This window comes from Stegostoma tigrinum, chromosome 37, assembly GCF_030684315.1.
Source record: "Stegostoma tigrinum isolate sSteTig4 chromosome 37, sSteTig4.hap1, whole genome shotgun sequence".
NCBI classification, from domain to species: domain Eukaryota; kingdom Metazoa; phylum Chordata; class Chondrichthyes; order Orectolobiformes; family Stegostomatidae; genus Stegostoma; species Stegostoma tigrinum.
This window is the reverse complement of record NC_081390.1, coordinates 12,036,144-12,052,577: the sequence shown is the minus strand read 5'-3', so window position 1 is coordinate 12,052,577 and position 16,434 is coordinate 12,036,144. Positions and strand designations below refer to the sequence as shown.

Here is a 16,434-nt window from a genome sequence, read left to right as displayed (position 1 = left end):
ATATTTCACTGTCTAGCAGGAAAGAGGACAGGTACAATCAGTTAATATTAGAACCTCTCAGTTTCAAAACAAAACAAATCTTGATCAAAAACAGTTGAAACTGGCGGCTAGATTATTTTGTTGACGTAGAGCAGCAATTTCCGCTTCTGACGGAAGCGCTCAAGAAGAGATGTCAGGCCAGACTGCCCTTTGAACACCCTCAGTGCTTGTCTATCCCTCTCCTCATCCAATCTTTATCCCATTATCCTCAACTCAGCAGGGCATGGACGAGAGCTGCTGCTTACAATTGTAAACCCTGTTGAACTAATATGTTCTAAAGGCTTCATTCATCAGATTATTGTAATAGCCACATGTTCACCTACTTGTACCCAGGATGAGCTTTAGGGTGAGCACACAGGAAACATCGGGGTTCCCTTATGCTCCGGTTTTCCCAGGAGGGCGGTAACACTCAGTGCGCATCTGAAGCTACTGAATGGAAAAGTGCCGATCAGTCACTCACTTCATATATAGGATTACTGAGGAGACACAGCACAGAAGCACGCCAACCATTTTATGCTGGCTTCATTGTCCACTCATCCTCCCTCTACTAACCCTGGCAGCATAACTCTAAATTCTTTTCACTCTGCTTTGAAACTGAAAATACTGCAGGAATAAGACATCTGCCTATCCTGCTGGTTGAGTGCCCACAGTTCTGGCTCCTTGTAGCCTCACTCAGCATTATCCCCTTATTTGCAATGTTCTTCAGATTAAACTGTTATGAGCTTCTTGATGAAGCTGAGGGGCTGTGCAGATTCTACCCTTCTCCACTGCAGCACTCTAAACTTCCTCACAGAATTGACCTTCTGCTTGCTCATGAGAACACAGTACTATACTTCCCAGCAGAGAGCTGAACTAGAAGAAGTGAGGGTTGGCAGTAAATACTGAAGCATTGATTTTCCAACCTCAGCCCCGCTCTAAACACTGCTCTCCACTGGGAGCCAAACATCAGTGACATTATCGGCATTTCTCGACAAAGCTGTCAACTTGCTTGAAAGCACTGGCCTAAAGATACAGTCACAGGTTACAGCAACAGAGCCAAGCGAATCCAAGATTTCCAGCAGGCATTAAACCTGAAATGCCTTGTTAAAGAGAGGCCTCATTGTGAAATTAATTACCCACAAGTGGGGCAGAAATGCATTCGTGATGACAAAACTATTACCATGATCCCTGTCTCACTCCAGTAGGCTATTCACAATCCCTTGGACCTGATCGAAGACTCCATGTAAATAGGTTAGACATATTTTTAATCAACCTACATAAACATGTGAGGAGACACCTACCTCCAGGGCAGGTGGGACTTGAACACAGACCTCCTGGATCAGAGGTAGGGACACTATCACAGTGCACAAGGTTTATTCGGCATGAGGGCCAAGAGGCTATATTGAGTTTAAGATATCATGAATGTGCTGAACTGAATTATGGTTTGCGCAATTGAGATTGTGCTGCTAAGTCTATGAATCAAAAATTCATTCAAATTCAATGGATGGCTTTTCCCACTCGTACCACCCATTGCTCACCAAACACTTGAACTCTAGTATGGTGTTTCACCAAGCCTAATGCCTGACAATAGGAACATTGGTACCGGGGCTTTTTTGCAGACGGGTCATTAACAATAGGACCATTTTTAATAGGATAACTGATACAGTATCATTCACATTAGCACCATCGTCGACAGGATAACTGATACAGGATCATTAGCAACAGTACCATTGTCGACAGGATAGCTGATTCAGCATTATGTGCAATGGTACCATCGTTGATGGTATAATACCGTCTCTGAACAGGTTAATTAGAAAAGTCGGTTAAATTAAAAAAGAGTGGAAGCCATCTTGTGGTGGAGTGGCAGTGTCCTCAACTCTGGGCCAAGAGACCCGGGTACAAGTCCCACCTGCTCCAACTGTGTGTGATAATATCTCCAAAAAGGTTGATTAGAAAGTTACAGTAAATAAAAAAAACCGATGCCTTAAAAACGGTCCATAAGCTTGTGTGGTGCATTAGTAATGCCCCTAGCGCTGGACCAAGAGGCTCGAGTTCAAAACCTATCTGCACTTGAGGTGTATGATAACAGCTCTGAACTGGCTGATAAGAATATTTTTGAGAAAAAGCTCCCTAAAAACAAGATATCTGTGGCATAGTGGTATTCTCCCTGCCTCTGGACCAGGAGCTCATTTTTCAAGTCCTACCTGCACCAGAAATGCATAACACCTCTAACAGGTTCATTAGAAAATATCTACATTAGAAAAAGTCCTCAAGTTGCAAGTAAATTGTTTGATGGTGGTTAGTCGATGAAAAACATACCATGGGTGATTTGGTGATGAAGAAAAAATCAGTTGTGTTTAACAGCACTTCTGGATTTAAAAAATATCAAAAAAAAACCCCTACTAATTCAATAAATGGCACGATGATGCAGATTGGTCACAACACTCCATACTGCTACGTTGGTTTATCTAACCTTTAGTTTGTGCTAAAAAAACACAACACAGACTAATTTCTACCCCATTAGTAGCCGGACCCATTTAGAATTTAAATATTCACAAAGAATTATACTTTGCTTTTTGCCTGGCTCCATTACCTAGTGTTTGGTTCAGTTGATTGCTTGCTATCAAACGAGCAATTGTTGATGATGTCACCAGGAAGCTGGTTCAGAGAAATTTCAGGCACCCTGACTGAATTATGCGTGGGCGACAGATTGTAAATTGAATGGTTGACTGTTCAATCTGCTTCTAAGAAGCATCTGCAACTGTCTTTTGTTTTACAGGTCCTGTAAAACTGGATTGACTTAACTGATGTGTTTAATAATGCAACAAAGCATGGAGGGTTCTTGTAGTGCACTGGTAGTGTGTTACCTCTTCCAGAGGTGTGTTATAACATTTCAGAACAGATTGATTAAAACATCTGCAAGAAAGCTCGGGTTTCTATCAGCACAGGTACAGCGCAGGTTCTTAAACATATACAGTTCACCTTCAGCTGTACCTATTTTACTCCAATCCCTTTCAGCACTGGGCTTAGTATACTGCTGAAGATATCATCTATGACACCATGTGACTGGAACTGCAGCATTGAAAATCCTATTTTAAGCTGTGAATTCTTCAGATATAAATGTTGCCATGATGCATAATTTATTTTTCAGTTTCTGAGACCTACATTGAAGAATTTTCACAGCTCACTGAGAGTTTAGTGCTGAACAGCGTTAGGTGACAAATTTCTGAATTACATGGATCAGAAGGACAACAAAATTTAGTCTATTTTATCTCAGTCCAGATAACAACAGGGTGGGTGAAATTGCCCTCAGCGTCTGCGAACTGGATGGAGGTATCAAGCATGGTTCCACTCTTCATTTTAAAATTGGTGCAGATGATTTTTCATTATCATTTTTTAATCTTCATGAAGCCTTGAAGACCATCTAATTGCGGATATTTTTTAATCAGCCTGTTGAGATATGTATGATATGCCTCTAGAGAAGGTGGGACTTGAACCTGGGTGTTCTGGCTAGAGACGTCACACCACTTGAATTGTAAGCCATAGTTTCTGCTCTTCATTGCCATTATCTTTGGACAAATTACAAAATAGAGAATCAGGGTTGGCTTTGTTGATGCTGCACCAATGCTAAATAACCTATGAAGAAGACTACACATGAGGATGGATCATAACAGAAATGTGCCAAAGTCATTTGGAAGTTTAGAACTTGTGAATTAGTGAAAAAAAACACATTCTGTCAAAAATTTTCATCTTGCATTAATCAGGACAATTTTCAAAAAAACAGCTTCAGGTGCAATTCATTATCAATATTGTATGAGAGGCGAGTGCTGATTGGTTTGTTGCTGTCTCCATGACAATGCCTCTACCATCTCTGATTGGTGGAGACACTGCCATGGAGATGGCAACCATTAATAATAATTGACAATTATGTGAATGCCACTCATGTTGCCACTGTTTAGTAGCAGCATAAAACAGCCCATCAGGCAAATGAGTAATGTGGTATGCCAATTTCAGTGCCAGTGTGACACCAGGTGTGTAGGCCATACATCTCAAAGACTGGCAGATCATATCAAACAGCATAATCCTTTGTTGCTTGCAACAAGCAAGAGGCTGACTACCCCTGACCGGCTTCCACTTGTAAAAACTCAAGACACAGTATCCAACATTAGATGTGATTCTACATTCCCCTATTCTTACCTGGGATTTGGGTGTTATTGAGATGTGAGTGTTATTGGCATTACTGGTGTTAGTTGCCCATCCTTTAATACTCTTGAACTGGTTAACCCTCTAGGCCATTTCAAGTGACAGTTAGCAGTTACTGTGAGTTCAGAGTCACATGTAGGCGAGACTGGGTAAGAATGGAGGATTTCCATCCCAAAATGGTATGAGTGAACTGGATGGTTTTAATGACAATCGGCAATGTTTACATGGTCACCATTAAACCAAGCATTTAACTTCAGATGTTACTGAATTCAAATTCCACCAGCTGCTAAGGTGGAATTCGAACAAATATCTCCTGAACATTCGGCTGAGGTTGATGGATTGCTACTCCACTTGTATTACCGCTATTCCAAATCTCCCCACTTATCAGACAACACTTTCTGAATAATCCCAGGTGTGCAAATAATTCTGCTGACGATAAATTTAGGGTTGTCACCCAGGCTTACGGTGTGGTGCAACTGCCTATACTAGAAGCACCATATATTAATACAGCGGGCCGTGTTCCTTGCATGCAGAAAGAATATGTACACACAACGTGAATGTTTCAACTCAACAAAATAGGTGACAACTATTTACTGGCCCATTTCCCAAAGCAACACGCTGACCAAACGTTAATGCTTATCTCCCTCTCTGCACTTTTTCCTGTGGCTGTAACGCTATATTCCACACTCTATTCTGATGCCCTTTATATGGTACAAACTGCCTATCCAGCACAGAACAACACTTTTCATTGTAACTCAGTACATGCACAACGACAAATTAAATCAATTCAATAAATCAAATTAAACCAATCAGAGTCAATCTGCCTGGTTTAAAATTTTTAAAAAGTCCAGCAGTTAACTGTCAATGAGCATTACTTGATGCATTCTCCATAATAATGCCTTTTCCGATCAAAACCCACTTGGTAACCAAATCAGCAATCTCCTCTAATGCAGACTAAATGTTGGTTTTCCCTTTGAATTGTTATTCTTGCAAATTGTCCTGATGTGTGCAAGATGGAAATGCTTTACCAAAATGTGCCATTTCTTAACAGTAATAGTGAAATACTAAGGGTCATTTAGACTCACGGATTTGTCTTATAGAATCAGTTGGTGCCTTCAGGAGATGAAAGAGGAAAATTCACGAAAAAAATATTTTTGAAGTATGTACATCTTTAACCATTCCAAGAGTGCTCTGCTCAGTGACAGGTTCATTGCTTCTGATGATTCTATTCAGCAACTATTGAATTTGTTTTTTTGTGGTGTGTTTGAAATTTGAGATAGAAAGACTGAGCCCACTCAAACATAGTATGCTGACATTCTCCTTGCCATTCTAAAAGATAAGGATTTAAAAACTGCCGATGAACAGAAAAAACACTCAACATAAATAATGTGACTGGAATGTAAATACAACAGCAGTATTTATGCTGTACAGAAGACAGAGGTCAATTGATAATCTGACATTATATGAATTTGCTGGTAACTATTGTCTATTGAGAGGCATATATCTGTCAGACTTGTTATAATACTTGTAATTAGTATATTTTTATGTACTTACTTTTATGAACAACTCACATTCCACAATTAACGTATATCATCATGAACAAATAACTTATCAATTTACAAAAATCATGTGTTAAATGATATGAATTCCTAATTTCATTGTAGTTTAACTCATACTGTTCAAGTCTGATGTACAATCTGGATGTCACTATCTTTAGGCTTAATGCATTTACCCAATATTATAACCTTCACAGTGTTTCAAAGGGTTTACCTTGTTTAGAGTAACTGAATTTGTGTCTCTATTGAAATAGTCGAGGTACTCATTTTGTTACAGTGTCCCATCAGGGGTTTTTTAACCATTTGTGATCCTTTCCGTTTAATAGAAGAAACTTACATTTCATCTGAAAAGAGTAGCATAATCTTTACTTTCCATTAAATACAGTAGAGAGAGTTTTACTCCGCATTTAACAGCATGCTGTCCCAGATTTTGATGGGAACAGTGTAGAGGAAGCTTTAGTTTAAATGTTCTTTATTCACTTGTGGGACATGGGTATCACTAGCTGGGCTAGCATTTATTGCCCATCTCTGATTTTCCTCAAGAAGGTGCTGGTGAGATGTCATCTTGACCTGCTGCAGTCCACATGCTGTAGGTTGACCCACAATGCCCTTGGGGAGGCGATTTCAGAATTTTGACCCACCAACAGTGAAGGAATGGCGATAGTTTTTAAAGTCAGGATGGAGGGTAGCCTGGAGGCAAACTTGCAGTTGGTGGTGTTCCTAGCTATCTGCTGTCCTTTCCCTTCTCGTTGCAAGTGGTCATGGATATGGAAGGTGCCGCCTAAGGATGTGCAGTGCATCTTGCAGATGGTACACACAGCTGATGCTGAGCTTCAGAGGTGGAGGGAGTGGATGCTTGTGGATGTGGTGCCAGTCAAGTGAGCAGCTTTGTTCTGGATGGTGTTAAGCTTCTTGAGTGTTGTTGAAGCTGCACTCATCCAGGGAAGTGGGGAGTATTCCATTACACTCCTCACCTGTGCTGTGTAGATGATGGGAAAGCTTTTGGGGAGTCAGGAGGTATTTGCCATAGTATTCCCAGTCACTGACTTGCTCTTGTAGCCACTACAGTTATACGGTGAGCCTAGATGAGTTTCAGGTCAATGGTAACCCCCAGAATTTTGATAGTAGGGAATTCAATGATGGTAACACCATTGAATGCCAATGGCTGGTGGTTAGATTATCTAATATTGGTGTTGGTCATTGCCTGGCATTTGAGTGGCATGAATGTTACTTGCTACTTGTCATCCCAAGCTGGGATATTGTCCAGATCTTGTTGCATTTGAATCGGATTGCTTCAATATTGGAGTCCCAAAAGGTGCTGAACATTGTGCAATCATCGGAAAACATTCCCACGTCTAACCTTATGATGGAGGGAAGGTCATTGATGAATCATCTGAGAATGGTTGGGCGCAGACACTATCCTGAGGAACTCCTGCAGACATGTCCTCACGCTGAAAAGACTGACCTCCAACAACTATAACCACCTTCCTATGTGTCAAGGATTACTCCAATCACTTGAGACTTTGCTCCAGATACACACTGATTCCAGTTCTGCTCGGACTCCTTGATGACACATTCACTCAAATATGGCCTTGATGTCAAGGGCTGTCACTCTCACTTCTGGTATTCAGCTCTCTGTCCATGTTTGAACCAAAGCTGAGGTCAGGAGCTGAGTGGCCCTGATGGAACTCAAACTGGGCATCACTGAACAGGTTACTGATGGTTGGGTGGAGACTGATGCGGCCGTAAGTGGCCAGGTTGGATTTGTCCTGCTTTTTACATACAGGACGCACCTGGACAATTTTCCACATTGCCAGTGTTAGAACTGCAGGATATGCAGGGCCATAAGGTTGCATATTGTGCTGGAGCATAATTCTGTTGCTGTTGATGGTCCACAGCCTTGAGTTGCTGGATCTGTTCAAAGTCTATCCTATTTAGCACAGTGATAATGCCACACCACGCAATGAACGGTAATCTCAATGTGAAGGCGGGACTTCTGTCTCTCTTACTGGTACTGTCATGGATAGATGCATCTGCAGCTGGCAATTGGCAACAATGAGGTCAAATATATTTCTCCATCACCACCTGCTGTAGACCCAGTCAAGTAGCAATGTCCTTTGGGACCTAACCAGCTGAATCAGTAGTTCTGCTGCTGAGCCACTCTTGATAGCGGACATTGAAATCCCCCACCCACAGTACATTTTGCATCTTTGCCACCCTCAGTGCATCCTCCAAGTGTTGTTCAACATGGAGGACTACTGATTCATCAGCTGAGGGAGGATGATACATGGCATTCAGCAAGAGGCTTCTTTGCCCCTGTTTAACTTAAAGCCATGAGACTTCATAGGGTCCTGAGTCAATGTTGAGGACTCCCAGGGCAACTCCCTCTGACTGTATATCACGGTGCTGCCACCTCTGCTGGGCCTGTCCTGCCAGTGGGACTGGACATATCCAGAAATGGTGACGGTGGTGTCTGGGACATTGCCTGTCAGGTACGATTCTGTGAATTTGACTATGTCGGGCTGTTGCTTGACTAGTCTGTGAGACAGATCTGTGCAGGGTGAACTGAGCTGTTTCTGCCATTGTCTTTTTTGGTGCCTAGGTCAAAACCAGGTGGTCTGCCCATTTTCATTTCTTTATAGTGACTATGTGGCAACTGATACAACTGAGTGGCTTGCTAAGCCATTTAAGAGGGCAGTTGAGAGTTCTACCATGTTGCTGTTGGTATGGAGTCACATATAGACCAGACCAGCTGAGGGTGGCAGATTTCGTTCCCTGAAGGACATTAGCGAACGAGATAGGTTTTTCTGATAATTGACAACGGTAGTTTCAGTAGATTCTTAATTCAACATTCTTTTTACTCTTATTTTAAATTCAATCCTCTGCGGTGGTGAGATTAAAGCCCAGGTCCCCAGAACTTTAACTGGGTTTCTGGGTTAATAGTCTGGTGACAATACCACTAGACTATCACCTCCACTAAAAGAGTAGAGAAAGCTTTACTCTCTATCTAAACCTGTGCTGTCCCTGTCATGGGAGCATTTGGTGGGGGCATGTGAAATGTTCTTTCTCCTCTTCTCCTGTTTGAGTCACCAGAAGGGGCAGAACAAATGCCAGGACAAGTTTGAGAGCCCTACTCCTAGAACGTAATGAAAATGGACTGGAAATTCCAAGGAAAACTCACCTTCCAACTTCCATTTCGTTCCTGGTGAGAAAAATTCCCATTCGGAGTAGCCAGAAAGGGAACTCACTGTGTGATGAATCACATCCTAAATTCTATGTTACAGAATTCCTAATTCCTTCATTCATTTTTATGTCATAAATGCAGTCTGCAGTAATAACCAGATGAGTTCTTAAGTCCTAATTTCATATTTTTTTCATCTCATATCTTTATGTTCACCTGCATGTGAACTTTTTCTACCCACAATCATAGAGTCATACATCACGGAAACAGACCCTTCAGTCCAACCAGACCACACCAACCATGTACCCAAACTAAACTAGTCGCAGCATCCTCGACTTGACCCATATCTCTCCAAACATTTCCTAATCATGTACTTATCTAAATGCTTTTTAAACATTGTAACTGTACCCACATCTACCAATTCCTCTGGAAGTTCATTCCACACACAAACCAATCTCTGTGTAAAAAAGCTGCCCCTCATATCTTCTTTAAATCTTTCTCCTTTCACCTTAAAAATATACTCCCCAGTCTTGAAAAGCCCCACACTAGGAAAAAGACACCTGCCATTCACCTTATCTATGCCCCTCATGATTTTATAAGCCACTGTAAGGTTGTTCCTCGACGTCCTACACTCCTGCGAAAAAATTCCCAGCCTATCCAGTCTCTCCTTATAACTCAAACCCTCCATTACCTGTAACATCCTGGAAAATCTCTTCTGAACCCTCTCCAGCTTAATAATATCCTTCCTGTAAATGGATGACTATAACTGGACACAGTACCCCAGAAGAGTCCTCACCAACATCTTCCTCAACCTCAACATAACATTCTGACTCTTATACTTACAGGTCTGAGCAACGAAGACAAGCATTATAAACATCTTTTTAACCACCCCATCTATATGTGATGCAAACTTCCAAGTATTATGTACCTGAACCCCCAGGTCCCTCTGTTTTACAACACTACCCAAGGTCCTATTTTTAATTATGTAAGCCCTTTTCTTGTTTGTTTTACCAAAATGCAATACCTCTCATTTATCCAAATTAAACTGCACTTGTCACTCGTCAGTGCATTGACCCAGTTGGTCAAGGCCTCATTGTAATCGGAGTTAACCTTCTTCACTGTTGACTATACCTCCAGTTTTGGGGTCATCCGCAAACTTACTAACCATGCCTCTATATTCTCATCTAAATCACTTTCATAAATGACTAACAACAGAAGACCCAGCACCGAACCCTGTGGAACAACTCACCACCATCACTCTCTGTCTCCTGCCATTAGGCTTATATTTTATCCAATTGGCAAGCTCTCTCTGGATCCCATGTGATCTAATTTACCAATTAGTCAACCATGCGGAACCTTGTCAAAGGCCCTACTAAAGTCCAATCCGTTTCAATGTTACTGAAAAGCCAGAGGGGTCATTTCAGAGTGTACTCGATGCCCGCTCTCACTTGTCAAGTTATGGTCATGGTTGCTGTACATTTCTCTGTACCTTCTCGGGGATAGGCTGCTGAAGCTGATTAACATCCAGAGGGGTTATCAGAGGGATGTTATCAAACCCATCGTCTGCACTGTGCTCTTTCTCTGCCTTCTCAGAGAGGTTACATCCAGGCTTCACCATGTCTGGCTGGGGTGACAAAAACAGCCTGAAAAAGAGAAGGAAAAATAATGAGGAACTTCTGATAAAGAAACTTGTGTTTTAGCAATTATTAAACAGCCCATTTGTAGTCCTACAATATACAGGTGGTGTTTTTAAGTCAGTAAAGAGCTTTCAGGTGGCCTGAGAAAAGGAGACAATTGCAGGTGCTGGGAATCTGAAAGATTCATTCTGTTTCTCTCTCCACAGAGGTTGCTTGACTCCCTCAGTTATCTCTAGCACCTTCTCTTTTCATTTCAGGGCCAGTTCAGAATCCTTTTTGGAAGTCCTATCCTATGAAGTCAGACTTCTAGAGGTGGAGTTTGACACCTCCTCCCACCTCATGTTTGGAGGCAGTGGGAGCATTTAATTAAGTCTCTATTAAGAAGTTTGCTTTGTCCAGGATGGTGTGGAACTTCTGGCATGGATCTGGAGCTGTGCCTTAACCATGCAAGTAGAGATTATTCCATTATACTCCTGACTCGTGTCTCCTAGATGGTGGAATGGATTTTTAGAGACAGCAGGAGGGTTCCTTGTTGTGAGATTCTTAACCTTGAACCCGCTCTTGCAGGGACAGTCCTGATATTACAAGTTCAGTTCAATTTCTGGTGAATGGTAAGCCAGGGTGTGCTGATAGTGGGGAATCACCATTGACAGGCATGGAGTGGTGGTTAGATTCTCTCTTGGGGAGGTGGTCATTGCCTGGCTCTTTTTCTGGTGCAAATGTTACTTGCCATTTGTCAGCCTGAGCTTGATTGTCTCGTTCTGAATGTAATTGGACATGGGCTGCTTCGATCCATAATGAGTTGCAAGTGCTGCTAAACATTGTGCAATCATTGGTGAACATCCCCACGTCAGACATTCTGATGGAAGGATGGTCATCGGTGAAGCAGGTGAACATAGCTGAGTTAGGACATTAACCAGAGGAACTCATGATTGGCCTGCCACAACAACAAGCATTGCCCTTTCTGCCTGACACCACAAGGAGCTTTCCCCTGGAATCCATTTCTGGTGGATTACCAGCAGCAGTAACCACATCAAGGGCTGGTGATGGCAATGAAGAACTGTTAACCTCTGATTGGCTGGCAGCTCTCAAGACGGGATTCCATTCCTAGAGTCTGAAAGTGCAGGGATCATGCAGTACTGGCCAACTGAGTTCCTGATGGGGGCTTGAGAGTCATAGAGATGTACTGTATGGAAACAGACTCTTTGGTTCAACTCATCCATACCAACCAGATACCTAGTCTAACTGAATCTAGTCTCATTAGCCTACTTGGCCCCTATCCCTCTAAACCCATCTTATTCATGTACCCATCCAGATGCTTTTTAAATGTTGCAATTGTACCCGCCTCCACCACTTCTTCTGTAAGTTCATTCTATACACGCACCACTTTCTGCGTTAAAAAGTTGGCCCTTAGGTCCCTTTTAAATCTTTCTCCTCTCACCTTAAACCTATGCCTTCTAGTTTAGGACTCCACTATCTGGGAAAAAGACCTTGGCTATTCATCCTATCCATGCCACCCGTTACTTTATAATCCTCCGTAACGTCGCACCTCAGCCTCCGATGCTTAAATGTGGTTGGCCTTTGTGATGCACCAATTGGGAGGCAACACTAACATTAAACTTCACCGATTGCCAACTTCATCCTCTTCTCCAACTGGATGATTTCTTTTCTTCTGACACATTAGTATCCGTAATTATAGAATGCCACCACAACATCACATCAGCACAGCTATTTGACAGAAGTACCTAAGTTAATTTATTAATAGTCAGTTTCGCTTGACAATAAACATTCAGTCTTTTCTCAGGATGCTATAAATGTGATTCTCAGGTTCTGTAACTTATTATCATGTAATGAGTCATGTTGTACTGATCAAGCCTAGGAGAATTAATGCGGTCTACATCTTGTAGCAGTACCAACGCAAGCTCTGAAAATATGGGTCAGAAGTGAGCTCTTAGATGTTGAGCACTGAGTAGCACACTTACTTCCAAGTCAGAAAGGCTGTAAATTCATGTCCCAGAAGTCAAGGATTGCATCTACTGCAGTACTGGAGGGGTGCTACACTGTTGGAGGTGCTACTTTTCAGATGAGATGATAAACTGAGGCCTTACCTGTGCTCAAGCAGTTAACTATATATTAGTTAAGTATCTGATTGTATTGTGGGCCTGAATGGGGCATCCTTGTACTGCAATATGTAGGAGCAGATTCACACTGGGGTGGTTGGATTTGAAGGTGCATGTTTCTCTGTCCTTTAACGTTTATAAAATGGGTAAAGTTTAGGCTGCAGTTCTGTCCTCGCTTTCTAGGTGGAACATCAGGCTGAAGATGAGCAGCAAAGGAGCTCTGCTGTGAGCAGTGGCCAATGGTTACATCTGAATTAATTTTCGAAGGACAGATGACCTGGTCATTGTCATATTGCCAACAGTAATTGCTCTTCAAGAGTACCCCATTGGCTGTACGGTATTTTGAAACATTGTGAAGGGTGATCTATCAATGCAAGACTTTCCTCAAATTTCCTGCTTGTCCACATGTATATGTGAGTATCACAACAGACTCTGCTATTACATTCTCACAGCAGCTTTCCTTACTTCCCCTCTGAACCATTTTGTCTGCCAACTTGTACCAAGTTGGGTCAAGGTACACTCACAAGCAATTGAGTTCAGCTTGCCCAACGCTATTTCATATGGGGACTTCTGCAACCAGTCAAAGGAAATGCTGGCACTTGAAGCCCAACAGGTTGCACTGAATCTGAAACCCAACTGTTCAGGAAAAGGACAAGATACTTCGTGTGTAACCTTGCCTATTGAGATCAATTGTGCAACTATTGGATGAACCAATATTCCACCTTTATTCTTATGGATTGATGCTGATTTTGTTAGAGACTGTGGCTGCTTCATTCTCAGAAAATCCTTCATGTTTTATTTGAGTAACTAGTATGCCTGATTGCTCCTTCTTCTGAGATTGAACCCAAGCTCAAGGGTATCCCAATTTTCCTTGGAGAGCTTCTGGATAATAGCACCATATCGTATTGGCATCTGACCACAGATGAGGATCAACAGACTGTACAGCTGGGTCCAGCTGGAGAGCAGATGTGGACACCCACCCTGACCTGTATTCTCTTAGTAGCAGGATACTGCACACCCACAAGCACTGCAAAAGTAGAAAGAAATCCTGTGGACTTCCAACTGTATCATCAGAGGAGTGTGATCCTGATGGTGTGGCTCATAATCCATAAACTCACATAACTTCTCAGAAGAGAAGATTCAGCAAATTTAGCCACGTTGCAACAAACTGGGATTAAGAAACTCCTGAGATGTTGCCAGTCTAGGAACCCATTCTGCTTGGTGCTCGTACCGATGAAGATCTACGGAATCTCATCAAAAGACAATGGTAGATATGTGAAACCAGTGCGGGTCAAGGAGCAGAATGGCAATATAGAACTGGAAGATCAACAATTGATATTACCATGCTGCAGAGAATACAAATTACATCAGAATTTCATACGTCTAGAACTGACTAATTATTGGGATAGAGGATTCCCTCCTGGTTATTCCAAACATTAAAGTCACCTGTCTGATTTAACAAGATTGTTTACTTCATTGCTGCAATAAGTGCACTACGTTACTAGTCAGGCATAAATACTAGGGTTTTCAGAAGTTATACAGAATACATCTGCTCCACCTGAAGGCGAGTGTGGAACTCAATTGCCTCCACCTAATGACTGAGCGATAGCATCAGGCTGGGGTGAAACTAATGCAACCTCCACATTTATATAACGCCAGTGACTGCAACACCCAATACATAGATAGAACATGATATAAAGTCTGTGTGCCTTTATGGAGATGCTATGTAGCATCTTAGAAGCCAATTACTCACAAAGGTGGCACCTTAGAGAAATAATTTCTAATCATTCTACCTTACCCAAGTCCACATAGTTAGTGACCAATGAGTACTCTGACAATTAATGTTGCTTTTCTAGCTGCAGTAACAAGAAGAACACATGGCCAGTAATATTACTGATGTGATCATATGTAACTTGTAACCTCATTCATTTGTAAGCACAATAGAGATGAGAGGTTCAGTGCACTTCTACATCATTGTGTGGCTATGCATTTATACAAGTGTAATAAATAATTGTATGGAGATACAGATCTCTTGCACCTGTTCAATTAGGGATGGGCAATAAATGCGGCTTGGCCAGTGACACCCTCACCCTGTGAATGAATAAAGAAACAAAAAAGTTATATAAGAAACAGCAGGACAGAGATAGAAACAGGAGCAGGTCTCTCTGTCTGTCAAACCTGCCCTGTCATGATGTGGGAATGACAACTCTGCAATGCCTCACTAGAGCCCTCCAACTCCCAGAAATTCATCCTCACACTTACCTCTACAAAAAAGTAATGGATTTCTCTTCTACAGTTCCCTCCTAATTAACCGTGAGTCCGATTGTTTTTAGCAACAAGCTGGTCTTAAGCAAGAGGTATCAATAAGAATCAGTATCTTTGGAGTAATTTGGCTAAGCTCACAGAGAAGTGCAAAATAGATTCGTCGCTGATGGATATTTTCACGACAGCCCCCACTACATGGCTGAAACAAATTGTGTATATATTGTATTATATAATATTGATATATTAGTTTTGTTCTAACTAATTCAGGCCAATATGAAATAATTAGAGTGTTCTGAACAGTTGAGGCAGAATCAAGATGCAAGTGTGTCAACTTCTGTTTTTTTAAGGAAAATATGTAGTGCTGCCTGTTCACTCTTCATTGCCTCGGAACTGAATGGTTTGCTATGCTATTTCAGAGAGCTGTCAAACACATTGCTGTCTTTTTGGAACCATATGCTGGCCATAGCAGGCAAGGGCGGCAGATTTTTCTCTTAAAGGACATCAGTAAACTGCTACTGAGATAGTATGAACTGCCGATGCTAGAGACTCTGAGATAACACGGTGTGACCCGAAACGTCAAACTTTCCTGCTCCGCTGATGCTGCCAAGTTTAACATTCCCCCCCAAGCTACTCTTTTTAATTGCATTTTTGAAGGTTCAGTATTGATTTCAGTGTTCACATGTGACTTTCTCCCAGCAGAACTTGTAGCTTTTCCTTTCACCACTTGTCTTGGTTTGGATTGTTTTGCTGAGTAATTCAGGGTTGTACTTGTTTAGCCTACGTTCATTAACCTTATCAGAAGTAACCTGAGAACAGAGGGAAATACAAAGATTTCGCACATTGGACCAGAAATGCTGATATTTTCAATATTTCACAGTAGTATCAGTTGAGAGAAGAACATGCTGCTCCAGAACATAAGCTTTTTAAAAGTCAATCCACAAGTTGGCGCAACTGGTTAAAGAGTTAATGCCTGTAAAATCAGCAACAATGCAGAATGGACAGTTTGTTCCTTCTGCTCATATTCCGGTGATGTTGAAGAATGGAACAAGGTAGGAGAAAATGGAACAAGGTAATTGAATCACAGAATGTAAAGGCAGTAGTGTTCTCATTTGATCCGTGTTGCCATTAGACACAAGGTCATCTTGGCATCAAAAAAACAATTTCAGTAATACTGGAGTAACAGTAGGTTTATTATGCAATGTTCAATTTGTTACCCAATCAGCTAATAGCATTATGAAGAATACAGAGCTTACAAATGACAGCCACTGCACACCCATCCTTCAGATCTTTCCAATTCAGGGATCCAAGGTGACCTCATCAACATTAAGATCTTCTGCATTGTGTGCTGTGGTTAAACCATATTGCTCATGTATTTATGTTGAATAGCTTAGAAGAAATGCCATTTCACTCTGTCTCCATTGTTCTGATGCTCAGTGGATCACTGCTTCCTCTCC

The 16,434-nt window shown here is 41.7% G+C and overlaps 1 protein-coding gene across 1 annotated transcript in view; it reads right to left on the bottom strand.

Moving 5' to 3' along the window:
- The window catches only part of caly (calcyon neuron-specific vesicular protein), a 45,083-nt gene that overhangs the window by 13,632 nt on the left and 15,017 nt on the right, over positions 1–16,434 (bottom strand). Inside the window, exon 2 of the mRNA XM_048563702.2 lies at positions 10,448–10,601. Within this exon, the coding sequence (XP_048419659.1) occupies positions 10,448–10,576 (129 nt within the window). The 5' untranslated portion in view covers positions 10,577–10,601. The remainder of the gene's footprint in view (positions 1–10,447; positions 10,602–16,434) is intronic.